The sequence below is a fragment of the Lepisma saccharinum genome, chromosome 28 (assembly GCF_977018435.1).
Source record: "Lepisma saccharinum chromosome 28, izLepSacc3.1, whole genome shotgun sequence".
Lineage (NCBI taxonomy): Eukaryota > Metazoa > Arthropoda > Insecta > Zygentoma > Lepismatidae > Lepisma > Lepisma saccharinum.
Window position 1 is genome coordinate 23,374,647 of NC_139256.1, and position 19,017 is coordinate 23,393,663.

The 19,017-nt window shown below is 36.5% G+C and overlaps 1 protein-coding gene across 1 annotated transcript; it reads right to left on the reverse strand.

The window, feature by feature from the left end:
• Positions 1–1,593: 1,593 nt before the first annotated feature.
• Positions 1,594–13,157, reverse strand: LOC145980684 (uncharacterized). Its single transcript, XM_083113741.1, has 3 exons — positions 13,093–13,157; positions 4,655–5,938; positions 1,594–1,723 (listed from the first exon to the last, which is right to left on the reverse strand). The coding sequence occupies exons 1-2, from the start codon at positions 13,144–13,146 to the stop codon at positions 4,667–4,669; spliced, it is 1,326 nt and encodes a 441-aa protein (XP_082969867.1). The 5' UTR covers positions 13,147–13,157; the 3' UTR covers positions 1,594–1,723; positions 4,655–4,666.
• Positions 13,158–19,017: the final 5,860 nt, after the last annotated feature.

Consider the following 19,017-nt stretch of genomic DNA (forward strand, 5'->3'; position numbering starts at 1 on the left):
AAATTGGGTAGCAAAACTATAAAACTATTGCGTCTACTGTAGTATTTCAGTATTAAATTGTTCACTAATAAAGTGGCAAATGTCATGTATTTAAGAATTAATCTTTTAGATTCGTTTATTTACCACTTTATGACAGAAATAATTGTACTACGTATATCTTGTTGCTCAAAATAAATGCAATTACAGTATTTTAATAATGATAGACATGGAATGTAAATCTGATTTGTAAGTAAATCTGTTATACATATTACTTTCTTTTCACCTTTCTTTTCACATACGTGTAACTCTGGTTCAGCTGTATATATATACATAAAACATACAACATAAAATATGTGTTTAATCCTATTCAATATTCCAAATGGTTACAGACACCATATTTACTTCTCGTTCTAATCACTGCACATAGATGTCACGTCATGATTACACCTAAGTTCACGATTACAAAACGGTAGCGTCTGGTTTTTGTAAATTTATATGCAGACTATTAAATGTTAACGGTAAAATATTTTAAATGTTATAATAATCTGTAAGAGTGTGGTCGATCAGTCTGTCCCATTACAAGTATAAATACAATTCTCCGTAAAAAGTTAATGTAATTACTATAATGAGATTATTGTGTTAATTACTGATTACGTAGCCATTACGATTAGTTCCAGAATACTGTGCATAAACGTGGACTTGAACTATTACTGATTGATTGATTTGCTTTATTTAACTTCGCTTTTTGTGCAACTTTTGGCTAATTTGCGAAGATGGGGATGAGTGATGACTTGATGAAATTCTGAATGGAGACTCACAAACTCTCCATGTATTGACTGCAGTCGGCCTTTGTGGTTAGCATAGCGCGCCTCAACGCCGCCAGCGGTTTCTGGTTCGAATCTCGGCCTGGGCATGGCTGTTCTTTGTCCCTTCATCAATTCCATCATATCATCACTCATCCCCATCTTCGCGATTAGCCAAAAGTGGCGGAAAAGATAAGTAAAATGAACCAAATCAATCAATCACTACACGCCGGGAATCTCTAGAGCAAGGTCACGCATGACGGCAGAAAAGTGGGGAAATCGAGTGGGCGGAACAAAGTAGTTCGCGCAGTCGCTTTTCCCCCTCCCAATCCCAGTTGCATTATGGAAGCTAAATTGAGTCTGATTGAGTTGGTGTTTTAAAGTCCACTTTATGCACAGTAAGGCTAATTGGGACTGGACCTACAGTTTAAAGTGGGATCCGAACCACTATGTGCCTCCAGCGGGTATCGAACCCGGGACCCCTTGATTACTATGGAAGCCTAGACTAAAACAGTTAAGTACATTCCAAAACTGGATTTCAGTAACTTCGTTCTACTTTGTTACGATACCGTCAAATTTCGGCAATGATTTTGTTTTTCAAATTCTGTCGTTGGAAAAACCCCCGTTGATATTATAATATATTTTTAAGGTAAGTCTATTCAGAATTAAATCAAGATTTTTCTGGAAATTAGAATATCATAGTGGTTAATCGTAATGAGGTGCATTTTGAGGAAAGTCCATGAGGACCTTAATGATTTGCATATTCTTGGTGAATTTTTCCTGAAAATAAAAGGAGAACAAGGAAACGAACTTTAAAAAAAATAATTAAACTTTTAATGACATATACAACACTACAATAATTATGAACAACTTTAGATGAACAATGAAACTGCTGAGGTACCATGGATCGATGCAATAGGAGATGATTTCTCTCACCAAGTCTAAAAGAATAAATAAAAATTAATAACATAAATTTGGGAATACAAGTTAAACTATATATATTAGTTTCTAAAACGCATTTTACTGGGGAAAATATGAGCTCAAGTACACACAAAGCCAACTTCGTGGAGCAAGAGCTCTCTGAGAGCCAGCAGTCAGCGCATCGTGTCCCATCGACGCTGTTTTCTGGCTTTCGAGACGAGAACCCCTGGTTATTCTTTGCAAGCGTCCCAGTTGTCCTCACGATGCTGGGCCAACACCGACATTTTAAAGGGCTCTCCTGGAATCGAACCGAGGACCGCTGACACCAAAAGCGAGAGAAGTGTCTCAATGACATGCATAAAAGTAGCTCAAGGTATGTACTTTCAGGATAAAGAGACTTGTTTAACTAACTTCTTTTGTTTTCTTTTTTAAAATTACCAAACGGACACTACTTTCCGGACGTGCCTCGTATATAAGTGCTCATTCCTCCAGTACATTGCGTTTCTTCTGTGTCGTAAAACTTTATTTTCCCTATTAAGATTTCATGAAGATGATGCAGTATATGGTACTATATTTTTTATAGCAACTGGATTCCATGGTCTACATATTATTGGATCAACATTGAGATATGATTTTAAAAAATCAATACAGGGCTACTATAAATGATTCTTTCGATTTGAAAACACTGTATTTTCCAAAGTATTGCACGTACAGATATGAATGAATAAACTCACGAAGTTTTCCTCACATTCTAGAAATGTTCTATGTGTGCCCCTCTGACCACACGACACACATATAAACGGTAGTCGAGTTCCACCCATACATTTTGTAGCAATCCCAGTGCCCTTAAACTGCCGATACCACCGCAAAATGCTCTGTTCACACGGTGATTCTTTTCGTACCGTATTCTTAATGCACGCTGCACTGCAAAAACAGATGAACATATTCCAACACACAAAATCTCTTCTCTCGGCTTGTTCCCATTTTGTACACTCGAGCTGCCAACTTGTATGTGACGATGCAAACTTGGTGAGTTTAAAAAAAAAAAACTTGAGTTTTTAAATCGAATGAATCATTTATAGTAGCCCTGTATAAGACACAGTGAACTTCGAAATGCCGTTCCAAAACAATATTTAAAAGGAAATGTGTGGATTGTTCTTACTTTTGTTACAAATGGAAGGAGGTACAATTTTATTAATTGCTTTCCGTTGTCTATGTGTTAACCACAGCGATGAGAACGAACGATAACTACATTAAATAGATTTTAGAGCAAATATAATAAAATTCAGATACCTTGGTTGTAACTGGAACCACGAACCTTCTGAAAGTGAGCTGTCCTTTTGATACAATGCAAAATGCGGACCTCATCGAAAGCATAGTGGTTATTCCTGAGTTAGATTACCAGTGGTACAGAGATAGGTAATACTGCCCAGTCCCGATTAGCCTATACGAGCCAGCAGAGGCGTCTCGTGAACGCATGCGGTGTATGATGCTGCGCATGCGTCAATTGTGGGAAAAAAGGACAGCTTGCTCTGCGACGACTACATGAGCATTTCTACATTCTAATTTCTTCATTATATGAGAAGTATTTCTTTTGCACGAGAGCGCTGAACTAAGCTTATATTACATTTCTTGGATCTGAAGTGACGCATGCATCAATTGTGGGAAAATAATTATTACTTTCTTTCATTTCAGATCCAAGAAATGTAATATAAGCTTAGTTCAGCGCTCTCGTGTAAAATAAATACTTCTCCTATATGAAGAAATTAGAATGTAGAAATGCTCATGAATGTCGTCGCAGAGCCAGCTGTACTTTTTAACACAATTGACGCATGCGCAGCAAGCACCGCATGCGTTCACGAGACGCCTCTGCGAGCCAGTCTTTGGTTTCCCAATTGTGGTTCAGAATTAAAGTGTTCCTATTTTCTATTTACCTGGCTGGATTAGTCTGCATTTAATAAAGTTATTAATCTCTTTGCTTGCTGTTGAATTCTAAGCGAAATGAATTCGTACATGTATGTACTATATTAGAACATTTTACTTCTCACCTTAACGAAATAGAATGCAACAATAGTGATTAGGCAAATGAAAGTCCAGACTACAGATAATTTTGTTAATCATTGTGACATTTTGAAGGACCTATTGAAAACTAGAATTTGACATATTCACAGAATTATTTAGTGCACTAAAAAAGAAATAAATGAACAAGTGCATAAATTAGTTTAAATATTGTGTATATAGATGTTCATTTTATGTATTTTCTTTTCTTTTTTTCTAGGTATAGTATAATATGTTCAACATAATTAAGAGATATTTGTTGTGCTGAACTAATAAATTATAATAATCATTAAAATATATTTTGAGCATCAAGGATTATTCTTTGGTTATTCTTGCAGGTTAGGTGACCGAGCCCTTTGGTAGACTTTTGATCTCGCCACCGAAGTTCCTAGGCTTCATACCCGGCCTGAACATGGTTGTTATTTGATTGTCCCTTCATCGCCTCCCATCTAATCATCACTCATCCTCATAGTCGCGATTTGTCAAACGTGGCAGAAAATTCTTCATTGTTCTATTCCTTTCTGCGAGGGATGGCAGTATCAATGAATTAGTGTTCGGCGAGTTCATTTATTCATGTAGATTATTACAGAAATGTATCAAAGTGACTTGAGTAATCAAGGTGCAAGAAACTATTTGATATAAAATCTTCCAGATGGTAACTGATTCATTGTGTATTTGTTTTATTTTGTTTAACCTAGCTTTTCCGCCTCCTTTTGGTTAATTGCTACAAAGAGGAAGAATGATAATTCGTTTTATGAAATCAATGAAAGGACAAACACAAACAAGTTAATGCCTAGAACTTATAGTCTTCTAATTACTCGTACCATGTTGCCTAATAAAAAATCACTATAGTACATGAAAAATGTTATTTTCCTGTGAAAGTCTATACATACCTTTCAAATGTTTCACGAGACTCCACCACCATTTCCAATATCGCCATCATAATCGCCGTAGCTTCCCGATTCCTCGCCGAATCCAATGTGGAACACTGGGAAATGGTCGCCAAAATGTTTGTGAAAACCTTCCTTGAAGAACCCATCACCACCATCATCGCCTCCAATGGATTCCGAATGGTGCGTACTGCTAGCGTGGTAATCCTGGTTCTTATGTACCGGGAGACTGGAATGAGGGAAGTATGGGTTTCGGACTTCCTCCTTCAAGGGTTGAGGAATCCTGATGGGTAGGGGAGCGTTCTGTTTTACATCTACTGGTTGAGTGGGTGCTGGAACAGGATGGTAACTGATGAGGTGAAGGACATTGGAGGGTGATTTCTTCTTCTCATTGTAAGAGACATATTGTGGATTTACAACTTGAGACTGTTGAGATTTACCAGATACATGGACATTGTACCTAATAGTGTCAGGATTGTGACGGAATCCTCTGTTTCCACCATTATTTGGAGTTAATATTGGTTTATGGCTGCTGGTTTTCTCTGGTTGCGACACTTTAGGACTTGAAATGGTCGTTTGGCTCGCTGAGAGTTCAGCAACGCCATCTCTTGGCGAAAGATCCGCTACAACCTCTACATTGCTGGGCGAATTTGCAAGATCTTCTTCAACAGACCCGGATGGAAGGCTGTAAGATCTGTCGACATTGGAAAGACTTGGGAAGTTTCCGAAACCTGCTGCTTTGTATTCTTGCTGGAAGGACTTGAAACCGGAGAACGGTTTCTCGTCTGGCATGAATCCTCTATCTTGAACTCCACTCTGTTGTCCTACGAAGCCTTGATACGGAGCTTGTCTTGCAGCTGGACTCTCGTCAGCAGCTCCAAACTGCCTGACACTCCCTCTAGCCTCTTGTCGGTTGGAGTTTGCCTGTAAATTGTCGATGACAGCCCTAGAGCTCTGAAAACTTTCCACTCCAGCGGCACTAGGGTAACCTTGTGGATTTCTAAAACTTTGCAGAGTTCTAGATTCTCTAGAAAACTCTTGAGGATGGTAATTTCTTGAATTATCTTCAGTTTCAGCTCCTTCCAGGCCAGAGGCAAAACCTCTACCAAAGCCGATTATAGCTCTCTGTATGTGGTCTAGAATACCTGTCTCTCTTTCAAATTCTCCTATCCCTTCATTATCATTACCAGTTTCTGGTCTAGCGAAATCTCTCTTTGATCGTATCGAATGTTCTTCCACTTCTTCTCCTTGGGTACAAGCTGACAAGGCAAGAAGGTAGAAGAATATCTGAAAGGAATTGAAAGTTTTGTGTATTAAGTCCAATTCCCATTACATTAATTACACTAACAATACAGGGTGAGTCAAAAGTCAGGTTATACATAGGAAGGTTCTGACTGTGAGTGAAGGAAGATATTGACAAAAGACGAAAGGGTGGAGGTGATTTTCCTGAGTGGCCACCACTGTCTCCAGACCTTACACCAATGGATTTTGTCCTTTGGGGTCATTTAAAGGCGCTCGTCTACTCAGTTAAGATTTCAAACATCCAGCATCTGAAGAAACGCTCTGTGTAGTGTGCAGACATGATTATGCTGGACGTTCAGCAAAAGGTTCTGGAGAACTGGAAACGTCGCGTGCACAAATGAATTGATGTTCAAGGTACACACATTGAAGATATACTATAACTCCCTATGTAATCTGACTTTTGACTCACCCTGTATACTATTTATATTAAATGCAAGCAGGCGTTTTATGACGAGAGACTATTTTTATAGATGGATGTTCGCTTAACAGAAATATTGAGGTCCAAACTCAGAACAATGTACACTAAAGATTAGAATGATAAATAATCATTTCCTATTTCTATTCTATTCAGTCTACTGCACTAAGCATCGTAGATTTCCTCAGGATTTTTTCCAGCGAGGAGCAAGCAATATATTTTTACTCGTGGGGGGGGGGGGGCGAACGAGCAATATCCCTCCCTAATAGTGTTGACTCCTCAAAAACACACCTTCAGTTTGAAGTTATCATGTATCTTCAACGCCCCTATGATAATTACGATAAATTTCTGTTATTGAAATGTGTTAAATATACAATTTTGGCTGGAATGGGGTGTACCTCCCCTTGCCCCACTTCCGGATGTCCATCCGAAGCATCAATTTATAATGACGTCATTTTACGTTTACTAAATGAGCACAAGAGGTCATTGAAAATTGATAAGGTTCAAAATATGATCATAGATGGCAGGTCAGATTCATAGTACTTAGCTCTTCTACGATTACTCTTATGAATTTTGTACACACGTTACTCTCACTTAATTAATAATATATTAATAACTAAAATAGACGATTACGTGGAGTTATCGAAGTGCCAACACTTTCGGAAATGCCAAACTTTGCTTGCTACATGAAGTAACTGTGGACATAATCATAAAATGTTTTCCGTACATAGGTTCAAGAATGGATCGTTGATTGATTTGGTCCACTTTATGCACAGTAAGGCTAATCGGGACTGGACCTACAGTTTAAAGTGGGATCCAAACCACTATGTGCCTCCACCAAGGATAATGGGTGTGGGTACCTAACCTAACTGCCAAATATAAGTTAACCCAAGTTAGGGATTGGTGCGGAGCACATCCAGCTGCTAACGATTCCCGCAAAATCTGTTCCTCAAATATGCTTAAACGAACGTAACCTTCTTAACAAACTTATATGCATTAAATTTAGTTCTTATAATGCGTACGTTGTCAGGTCAGGAGGCCAGGTTTAGGCCTGTTAACAATCTATTTTCGGCGACGTGTTAGCAACTGAATGTGCCCGGCACCTAACCAAGAACAACTAAGATCAGCATGTTCGCCAATGACACGTCACCAAATAGATAGAAATCTATTTTCCAACGCACTACTTTCCTCCAGGAAGCAATGTGCAAATAAGAATCATGGTTCTTTTGCTACAAGAAAAATGAATCCGCGGAATTATGGTGTCGTCATTCTTTGAACTGTTTTAAAGAGATAAAATTAATCTCTACTGTAAACCTAATGAGTTGAGAAAAAAATGGCTATTGAATTATATCGTACCAATTACAGATACGCTTTCCTAGACTTTTAATATCTTATTATTATCACTCCACTTTGAGTAATAATGAGCTCTCAGGGCAACTCCCAATAAAATAACTAAAACTCTGTCGGTAGATGGCAGTAATATAACCTCACCTTGTTTATGATAAGAATTATTTAGAAATTGTTAATATAATCTATCTTAACGGTTAACTACAAATTTACATTATTACTTTCAACAAAGATCTTAGGTAGTACTAGTTTACTATGGGGGTGACACCTATATTATTTCGCACTTTTTTACATTGCTAACGTACTATTTTGGAATGAGGAACAATTCCTAAGGTGAAATAAAGGATTTCTAACAAAGATAATGTCTATTTCTTACATTTACGAGTACTTACTGTTACTTGTTATTTCGATTCTGTAACACACATTATGGCGATAGTAAACTCGTTCATCGCGCGTTGTGCGAGTGTTTTGTCGATTTATGCAGTGTTGCAACCTTGTTCACCGGAAAATACCTACTTTCGTCCACGGATTTGAAATTATGCTAATACCTCGCAAACCATTGACGTTAGCCTCACAAACCATTGACGTTAGCCCCACAAACCATTCACGTTAGCCCCAAAAACCATTCACGTTAGCCCCAAAAACATTTTCCGTAAGGTTAGGTTAGGTTAGGTTAGGCAAGCATAGTTAAAAAAAAATTAAAAATACTCGACACGTCATGTTCTAGTAAAAACACGGCGAGTTGGTAACACTGACTACGGGGTTTACGTCATCTAACACACGGAACATTCTGCTCTCGTGCAGAAAGCAAATGGCGGCAGAGATTTTCGCAGAAAACAACATGTATTCGCATTAAAATGAATCAAAACTACATTCACGAACTTCCACAACGCCACGGAAAATGATTTCCGTAAGTACTTTCTCCTGTAAATTTGAAGAAATCCGTCACCGCCATAGTAAACTGTTACCAGATCTTATACAGTGGAGTATGTTGAAATGTTAGGATTAATGTAATTGTAAATTTAAAACAAAAATATAAATAATGATAGAAACAATATTATATGTTACTATCTTAAGGGGGATGATATAGTTTAACACTTGTTCTATATGTAGTCTATCATAATCTGAAGTTCAGTGTAACACATGTCAATAATTCGCAACTTAGTGGTTAGCCACAAGTGGCAGAAAAGCGATGTAAAATAACAAAAAAATAATCCCAGACAGAGTGTGGAGGCTGTAAGCATCGCAATATATAATATTTTTCCAAAATGGAAAGTTTATGTTCAATTTAAAATTTCGAATAAAGCCTTTAACACCTGTGGGCATGAATGTGATTACGCATTAAATTCGATAAAAGGGACAAGGAGTAAACGTAAGCAATTTTTCACTGGATACCACTCGCCAGGTTGTACGGACAAGAGAGATTATTTAAATGTCCCCCTCCGATTGCCATGAAACGTGGAGAGGGGCCCAAAGGAAGAAATGCGTGTTTTTTTTGTTTCGGCTAAAAAATGTTTTAGGGTGCAAACTCCCCCCCCCCTCAAATGTCAAGATGAGGACAAATTGAAGTGGGGATCTTACCCCTGTGTCCCCCTCCGATTTCCACGAAACTTGGCAGGAAGATATACGTGTTTTTTGTTTAAGCTAAAAACAGTTTTAGGAGGCAAAGCCCCCGTTTATTGTTATGCCCATGCCTATCCGGAAACAACGGTGCCTATGAATTCGGCATCTCTCTACAATTGCACTGCGTTTGGTACCGACAATCCTACAGTTCTGTGCTGTGTGTGTTCCAATTATATGTGCGTGTTCTTCCTCTGTCAGATTCCCAGTGACCCCTAAGACAGTTTTTTTAGCCGAAACAAAAAAAAACACGTATTTCTTCCTTTGGGCCCCTCTATACACCTGCCACGTTTCATGGAAATCGGAGGGGGACACTTAGAAAACTTCCCTTGTGAGTGTTTAACGAAACAATACACATCCGATACTCTAGTGGTTACATGCTATAAGGTGGTAATAAGAGGGTCCTGGTTTCTGGGAATATAAACTTTATTTGTTCCCGTTTCTCTTCGATTGAAAACTGGACGGTACAATGAAATGGATGCAACACCCATGTTTGGGTTGCATAGCATTAGTTCTTTGTGAAGGTTCGTATTAGAAACAATTTTAGTTACTATGGAAGTAACCATAGCCGAGTGGTCGACAGTGAGGTAATAGGAAAATTAACTGTGAAGATACTCATTATGATGCGCGCTCGCAAAGGGGGTGGGGGGGGGGGCACTTACACTAAATTTTGATTCAAGTACAAAAATGCATCCCAATATGTCTTCAGATTGATACCAACACTTCATTTTTTTTTTTGAGGCATTCAAATGCATCGGGGCAGAAAATTCGGTCATCCAATAGCCAAGAGTCGAACACTCAGTTACGTCAATTGATGGGCTTGAAATACATAAAATAAATTTCTGTGTGTAAGAACAATCGTTACTTTGTTAACTTGAAGCAATTTTGTTAAAGTAAATTTTCAAGCACCAAATAATAGCCTAGGAAATACGTTCGCCGGTGGAGATCATCAACATAGTCAAATGGTACATTTCATTTATCGTAAATGAAGAGACAAACACGAATAGTTCAATACAGGAAGAGAAAGAGAAGGAAGGAGAACTGGAATGAAATGAGTGTGATAGAAAGAAACAAAGAGAGATGGAAAGTAATAGAGAAATAGAGAAAAATGAATAATGATAAAAAGAAAAATACAGAGTACGCAGGAAGAGATAAAGTTAGTAGTATATGTAGAGAAACTAAGTATGTACCTAGAGTAGACGAGTTGTATCTTTGCGGGTGAACCTTGACCACGACTGCCTGCGCAGTAGCAAAGGGAGGAGCTACCGGCTGCCTTAGCCAATGGGTGTCATTCTCCTTTAACTTTGTAAGAGCTGTCGACCACTCAACGGCGAGTAGATGGCATCTACGGACTTGTATCTGCGCGAATTAGTCAAGGTCATTCGCAGAGATACAGCTCACCAACTCTAAGTAACACTGGTATTGTATTCGAGTACTCTCAATTAATGTTATTGATTGGAATGATTGTCAGCTATCTGTGAGGGAATGTTAAAATTAGCTATTCGTAAGGCAAAATGAAGGTAGGGAATGTAAGTGTTTTCATAAGAACATCTATCTGTGTGCATTAATAAATAAAACCAGGAAAACCGACAAGAGTAATAAGTAGTACTCGGAATCTTATTTTTACTATGCACTAGGTAATAAACTTATTTCTTTTATTGTACAAGTTTAATTAAACTCTATAGTATTTTGTAAATTGAAATTTAATGTTAAGTCAATACAAGCTCCATCTATCATTACATCGTGTAAACAAAATTAGTGTCAACGAAATTTTTTACATTGAATTCATATTATTGACTATCCTGGTATCGTGTTTCCTACAAGAATATCGTTATGTATTCCATCATTCTCTTTGTAATATGGTTCCTGTAGCTATGGCAATATGGAAAAATGAATGACAACAATAAATATTGTAATTCAAAATGAATGGTGCAACTATACACAGTTATTATGACGTTACTATTTATGATAGACAATCAATCAAGGCTTCAACATGAAGTAACTGTGGAAGTTTTCTTCTCACTAAGTGGGCTTATGATGCTTTGCCGCTGTTCCACCAGGGTCGCCAGTGTTGCAAAATGGCTAGTGACCAGTGATGTGGACTATAAGTTTACGTCTACATGCGTTGTCTACACGTCATCTACGCGTAGATTACATTGGGTTGTAGTTGACATAGACTACATAGACAATCTAAAGTGCATTAAAATTAATTTTCAAGGCTTTCATGAGAAGAAAGTGACATTTTCAACTATATTGGTTCCTAACGAACTGAAAATAATCCTTTTTACAACAAAATTTCTCTTCTCTTCTATCATCAACTATGGAAGAAGGTAAATAGTATGCTAGAAAAACAAGAGATGGCAGTCGTGAGACAACATTAGTCTTTTTCCATAAAATACTAGAATATTTCCTACGTTAGGTTCATTTCCTAAGTCAGAAATTGTTCGAATTTGGAAGAAAGAGTACGAAAAGTTATCCTTACACATCAGTAACTCATACGCAGTTTAATTTTGTTTTACTTCCACGGCGCCATTTGCTAAGTTATCACCTTTCGCCATGTTGTTTACGCGTAGACGCACATCACTGCTAGTGACCAGTAGAAGGTGTATTGTTAGTTGAAACTATAATGATCTGATTCACTCACAATGGTGATAAGGCATTTCCACATGTGTTTTATTTATTTATTTATTGAAATTTCCAGTACAGCAGAAGCCATTTTAAACCGGAAAGAAACAACAGTAAAACAGTACACTAGTGTTAAAATGAACACACGAAACAAGATAAAATAAAACAAAATATAAAAATAAACATAAACAAGTCGAGACAGTTCCAAGGTAAACAGATGTGTTTCACAAAAGCATTACTTATATACATTTTTTTCTATGTTTGTGATAAAAGATGGATATGAACTGAATATATCGGTTTGGTTTGAGATGACATTGAACTGATTTGGTAGCCTATGAAATAGTGAACGTTGAATGAGTGAGAGTCTTGGAGTTGCAGTGTGGAAAGTTTCCTTGCTCCGTGTTTTATGTCTGGGCACTCTGAGGGAGAGTTCGTGAAGTGGGATGCTGCATCTTAGGTTTCCATTAATGATCTTATGTAGGAATTTCATATCTGCAACGTATCTACGTGATTCTGGAGTATTTATGTTTAAGTTTACAAGCAGATCTCTCTTAGGTAGGTGTCTCAGGGCCGGCACTCTATATCGAACGATGTAGAGGAAAATGCCTCATGTTTCACCCTTCCGAAAGATTTGCCAAAGTTTCAAATGTGAATTATTAGTGTCTTCGAAACCATTGACAATGATTTGTTATCTCGTGTATAGCATGTACTTTATTATCGTTTGGATGTTTGCTGCATTACACGTAGTTCCCATGTTGAATTTTTGTAATGTGAGTCGTGTGAGTAAAACTTCCACAGTTTATCTTCATGTTGATGCCTTGCCTGACTTTCTATCATAAATAGTAACGTCATAATAACTGTGTAAAGTTGCACCATTCATTTTGAATTACCCTGTATATTTCACCAACCCAAATAAAATTCTCTGCTTACGAAATTGGACAACTGGTAACCGTGATGGACATGTAAACGTCACATTGAAATTTGAGCCACTAAAATGTAACCTACAGCGCCAGAGAATCATAGCACAATTACATTCCCAGGGTGAACCATTGGCGCTTTGAAGATAACACACCACTAATAAGTCACACGCTTATATATATATAAGAGAAAACTCCACTGTAATTCAACTTACCAGCGTCTTCATTGTTCTACTGCTTGATGGAGGTTCACTAAAGAAATGAGGCATTACATGTAATAAGATTTTCCTTTATACGTCCCGATTACAAGTGGAGCCTTAGTACCATTGTCAAGGCACCACTTTCTCCGAGATATGAATCTAGTGGCTTATGTACGGATGAAAGACAATTAGATATTGTACATGGTCATTGAGGTTTCTGTACTTCGCCTTCACGTCCCTTCTCAAGTGTGAATGGCCTGATTGATAGATTTGGTGCTAACAAGCGCTTTCCTCCATACAAGACTGATTTTTGTACGCTTCTTGGTATGAATATTCACGGCTTTCGTGTCTGCTGTCACGGTTAGGATGGCAATAATGATTTATGTTCGTGCGTATTCTTCAAGATTTGCACGCGATTTGGGTATTTGCGGGCAAAAATTTTGTTCCGTAAGTTTAAAGAAATTCTGGCATGTTTCTATCACTGTGCCTGTCTTTCTGTGAGTACAGTTTTTTATGAGAGTTGGCTTCGAATTATTATTATTATCTATAATAATATTATTTATTTAAGTAATGAGCACGATTTGACAACCGCGTACAGTCACGGACACTATTGGGTTGTAACGATTCTACATAAATTGTAACGTCATAATAAAGTGTAAAGTATAACGCCTTCATGGCTTGGTGCTATGCACAGGGAAGCATTTTACCATTTTTACCTTTACGATTCTACTGACTTTCAATTCGATTGTTACAACCCAGAAATGTCCGTGACTGTACATCACAATGTCAAAATAGGTGATACAAAATTACAAATTTAAAGATATAATTATAAAATTGTACAATGAATCCTACAATCTTACACATCATCATAAGTTCATATTGTAGCTTTCTACAATTTCAGTTATTAAACATTTGGCCTTTTTGAGACATGTTAGAATTGAGATGTTCCTCTGAGAATTTTATAAGATATATTATTAAAAAAAGTATTCACTATCTATTTGGAAAGATAACATCTTCTGTACAAAATTATTCCTTTTTCAATTTTCTTCTCTCTTATAAGGTAGACATATTCAACTATTTTAACCACTCAGAATAATATTGCTCAGTAATTGTTTTTAAATTTGGTGCATAATAGCCTGATAAAAAGGTTTTGAACAGATTCAACTTTTTGAAAGTATTCTTACCTGCCAGGAACCATAATTGATTAGCATATTCAAGAATAGGACGAACTATTGTTTTATACAGGTATATTAAGGTACGTACTTTCTTTTTGAAAAACTTTCCATGTGGATAAAATATATAACCAAGCATCTTCTTTGCAAATTTCTGAAATGTGCTCATCAAATATGAGAGAAGAAGAGTCTATTAATATTCTTAAGTCTTTATGACGGTCGCACAATTCGATTTTATTTTGATAAATATAATAGTTGGAGACTATATAATGAACTTTCTTAGTACATCTTAAAACTTATATTTTTTCAAGTTAATTTCCATTTCATTAATCTTACACCAACATGTCATTCTATTAAAAATGTCAATATGTAATTCCAATATGTATTCTAATAATCATTATTATTATTATTATTACTATTATTATTTGAAGTAAGGTTAGACTTAAGCTTACAATATAATTACACTGAATGTTCATAAAAAAATAGTTTTTGTCCTACATGAATTAATATGTTAAATATTCAGTTTATGCTAATTGTTTATAGATATACAAATATGGAAATTGCAAATGTTTATAATTTAAAAACTAAAGAATGAAAAGTAAGTATGTAAAGTACAAACAGTTTTGCAACTAGTATATGTAAAGAAGGCAATGAGGCAAATGAGTGACGGTCTCAGTAGTCATAGGTTAATGTCCTAATGATCCTTTGAATTTGTTCTTTACACTCCTAATTCACTAACCTCTAATCCCCATACTTCTCATTCTTTCTTCAGGTGTAGATACATCTCTTCACGCCACACACGATCTGTTTCTCTCACATACTTTCTGTCTGTCGCTGTCTCTCACACACACACATACACACACACAAAACACACAGCCACCCACCTTCTCTCCTTTGTGTATCTCTAAAATCATCTTTATCTGCAACACCTGCTCTTCGTTTTCCTACATCTTCTAGCTTTTATTCATTGACATTCTGTCTCGCTTTGTTTCTCCCTCTATCTGCCTATTTCTACTTCCATGGATATCTTTAACCCTTTCTTTATCTTCTACAAATATCTTCTCTAAACGCTCTCTTTCTCTTTCTTGCTTTCTGCAAATTTATCTACTTCTGTTTTTCACATCATACACAATATTTTTCTTTCTCTCAATTTCTCTTTTACACATCTTCCTGTTCTTTGCCTCGTCACTAATATGCATCTCTATCTCTCTTCCTCTCCTTTTACATAAATTCTCTCTCTCCTTGCATCTCTCTTAATGCTTACTTCTACTTCCTTAACCCTTCATTTCTTATCTTCTACAAGTTTCTTCTCCACACACTCTCTCTCTCTCTCTCTCTATGTAGATTCCAATCTCTCTACCACTACTCTCTTTCTTTCTGTAAATCTATCCACCTCTCTGCTTTTCACACTACACACAATCTGCTTCTTTCTTTCACTTTTCTATTTCTTTTCCCTTTTATTTTCTTTATCTGCATCACATTACACAAATGTGTTATTATTCTCTACAGTATTTGGTAAAACTATCATATGCGGGAAGAAATCGCTATAATTCGATTGTTCTCTACTTTTTACATTCGTACTTACCTATTCTGCATTGCGAAAAATTGTTTAACAAGGGATTTCGCTTCTTTTTAAACTAAATTAGTATCTATTGTCGACATATCGAGTAATTATTGTTCGTTCTTTTCTCGCTTCCTGAACACGCAAAATGGCGGGCAAATCTTGACTCGCGTTGTGTTTCAGACGGCAAAGCAGTGTTTCAATCTTCATAAGAGAAAAAAATCCGCATAGCACTGAAAACCATTCCCTCATAGCCCCAAAAACCATTCACGATAGCCCCACGCACCATCACGGTAAGGTTAGGTTAGGTTGCTTTAGGTTTGGCAATAGTGAAAAAACTGTGTGTTTGGAAACACTTACCGGGGATTACGTCATCAGATGCTCGCAACATCCGGTTCAAGTACATGGATGGAAATGCAAGCAACAGCTTTCGTGCATCGGACGGACATTATTATAGAAAAATACATGATTTAGCAGCAAAATAGTTTGAAAAATGCGAGAAAACACTTCTACGACCTTCCGAAATTACACAGAAACTCAATTCCGTAAGTACTGTCTCCTGTAAATGTGAAGAAATCCATTTCCCGGTTATGACATTTTTACCCATTAATTTCTATCATTGTTTCCCCTTCTTTACATATTTCCAATGTCATCGGGCTACTCTGTTATTCACTTTGATTCTGAATCTCAGGCACTACAAAACATAGTAATCCTTGATCTTATGTTCAAGTTCCCTATTATCTTGTATTAATCTCTCTCTTTCTTTTCAATATGTCAGTTTTCATAGCTCTCATCGGCTTTTACGAAATTCATAGCAATAGAGTCCTTTCATATCCCTTTGCAACTTACCTGTCCATCTGTATCAAAATGAAACTGAATAAGCAAATTTACTGAAAAGAGTTTTCAATAGATATCATAAAATATTTCGAATTCAAGTCACATGTATTACATTTAAATTAGTCTGACATCTGTTGTCCTTTTGGTAATTACCAGAAACGTTCGCATTTGATTCATATTAACACACTTTTAAAGTAACAATTGCCTAAGTCATTCTGATTTATTGCGCGTTACGGAATGCCTCAATGAAGTTGAGATAAATCTTATTGTCAATTAACTCTTGCGATTTTTATTACGGTAGTTCCTTCCTATGGGACAATTAACTTTGCCTCCGTAGAATTTATTGACCCCTGGTGTTTCCGGTTATGAGCACGCTTCTGAACGTACTGCATGAGAAGCCATATAGTGCATTCATGCGTTCCATACGTGAGCATTCGGATGTCTCTATGTTTCATATTTTCTGGTAAGGTTACTCGTATTTCTGTTAATTGCGAAAGCACTGCCAACACTGATTAGAATTTTCGCCGAATGCCAGTGATGTACGTCTGCGAGTAAACAACGATAGTCTACATTCTACACGTAGACTACTTTATACAATTAGATTACGTAACCTATGTAAACAGCATAGCGAAAGGTGGTAACTTAGCAAAGGGTGCCGTGGAATTAAAAGAGAATTAATTATACTGCGTATCAGTTGCTGATACGTGAAGAGAACTTGTCATACTCTTTCTTCCAAATTCGAACAATTTCTCACCTAGGAAGAAACCTAATATAGGAAACATTCTAGTGTTTTATGGGAAAAAGACCACTCTTGCCTCACGACTGCCATCTGTTGTTGTTTCTTGCATACTATTTATCTTCTTCCATAGTTGATGATAGAAGAGAAGATAAATCTTGTTGTAAATAGGATTATTTTCATTTCGTTAGCAACCAGTATAGTTGAAAATTTCACTTTCCTTTCATGAAACCCTTGAAAATTAATTTTAATGCACTTCAGATTGTCTACGTAGTCTATGTAATCTACAACCCAATGTAATCTACGCGTAGATTACGTGTAGACAACGCATGTAGACGTAAACTTATAGTCTACGGCACATCACTGCCGAATGCTCACAACTGAAATTGTTCAGAGATTAACGACAATGTATATTCTACTACTGTCCGTTTTTCTAAATGATGGGGCGAGCTGCTATATCTAGCAGCCGTTACGACAATGTGTATTCTCCTTAAGTTCGTAAAGTGTATGTAGATGCAACACTGCAATTGTAATGGACCAGGCACGTATCTAGAAATACATATCGGGGGGGGGGGGCTGAACCTATAATAATAATTAAAATATGAAGTTAATGAAAACTGTATTGTTATTATTACATTACATGAATAGGTAAAATGGTATGAGAATAGAGAGACAACACCAGCTATTTATTATCTAGCTTACGTGTAGTTTAGATCGCAAAAATTTGCATGAAAACAACTGCCCTGGCAAGAAAATGAATGTCAAATTGATAAAGAATTCAATATTTACTGAATAACAAAGATAGAATGTTAAATACAGTTGACGAAACTAAAGTTCCTGATTAATATTTTATGCAATATTATAAGTAGTAGTGTGCATAAATCTTTAGTACTCTCCTCCAAAGACGTAAGATCCCAATATGTTCCTTGCAGTGCGGAAATTAGTAACCATTGATTACACAACAAATGCTAAAAATAGTATATTTTCATTAATTAATTTAAGAGCTTGGAACGTTTTTTTGGGGGGGGATCCTCCTAGATTCGTCCTTATAACGGACGTGTTGTCTTAGCAACTTACCAAGTACTTAAACGACGAAAATAAGTTTTTTTGGGGGGGGCTAAATTCGTCCTTGTAATAGACGTGTTGTCTTTTTAACTTACCAAGTACTTAAATAATGAAAAATTAATACCCCTTTTTACCATTTGTTGTATAATCAATGATTATTAAAATTATAAGCATGTAATAATGGAACATGCACACCACCACATTGAAGCACTTCATACGGCATTTAGTTTTATTATTCTATTCCGCAAGGGCAATATATTGGGGTCATGCGGCTATATGAAAAAAAAAATCATGAACGTTTCTGATAACTATTAATAGAAAAAAGAGATGTCACGCTAATTTAAATGTAATACAAGTGACTTGAATTTGAGAAATTTTACGATATCTGTTGAAACTTCTGTTTGGTAAATTTGTTTAATTATTTTTATTTTAACACAAATGGACACTAAAGTTGCAAATTGATGTTAAGGTACGCTTTTACTATAAATTTTGTAAGAGCCTATGAGTGCAATGGTAACTGTGATATATTCAAAGAGAGAGAAGAAAGTATAAGATAATTGTAAATAGTT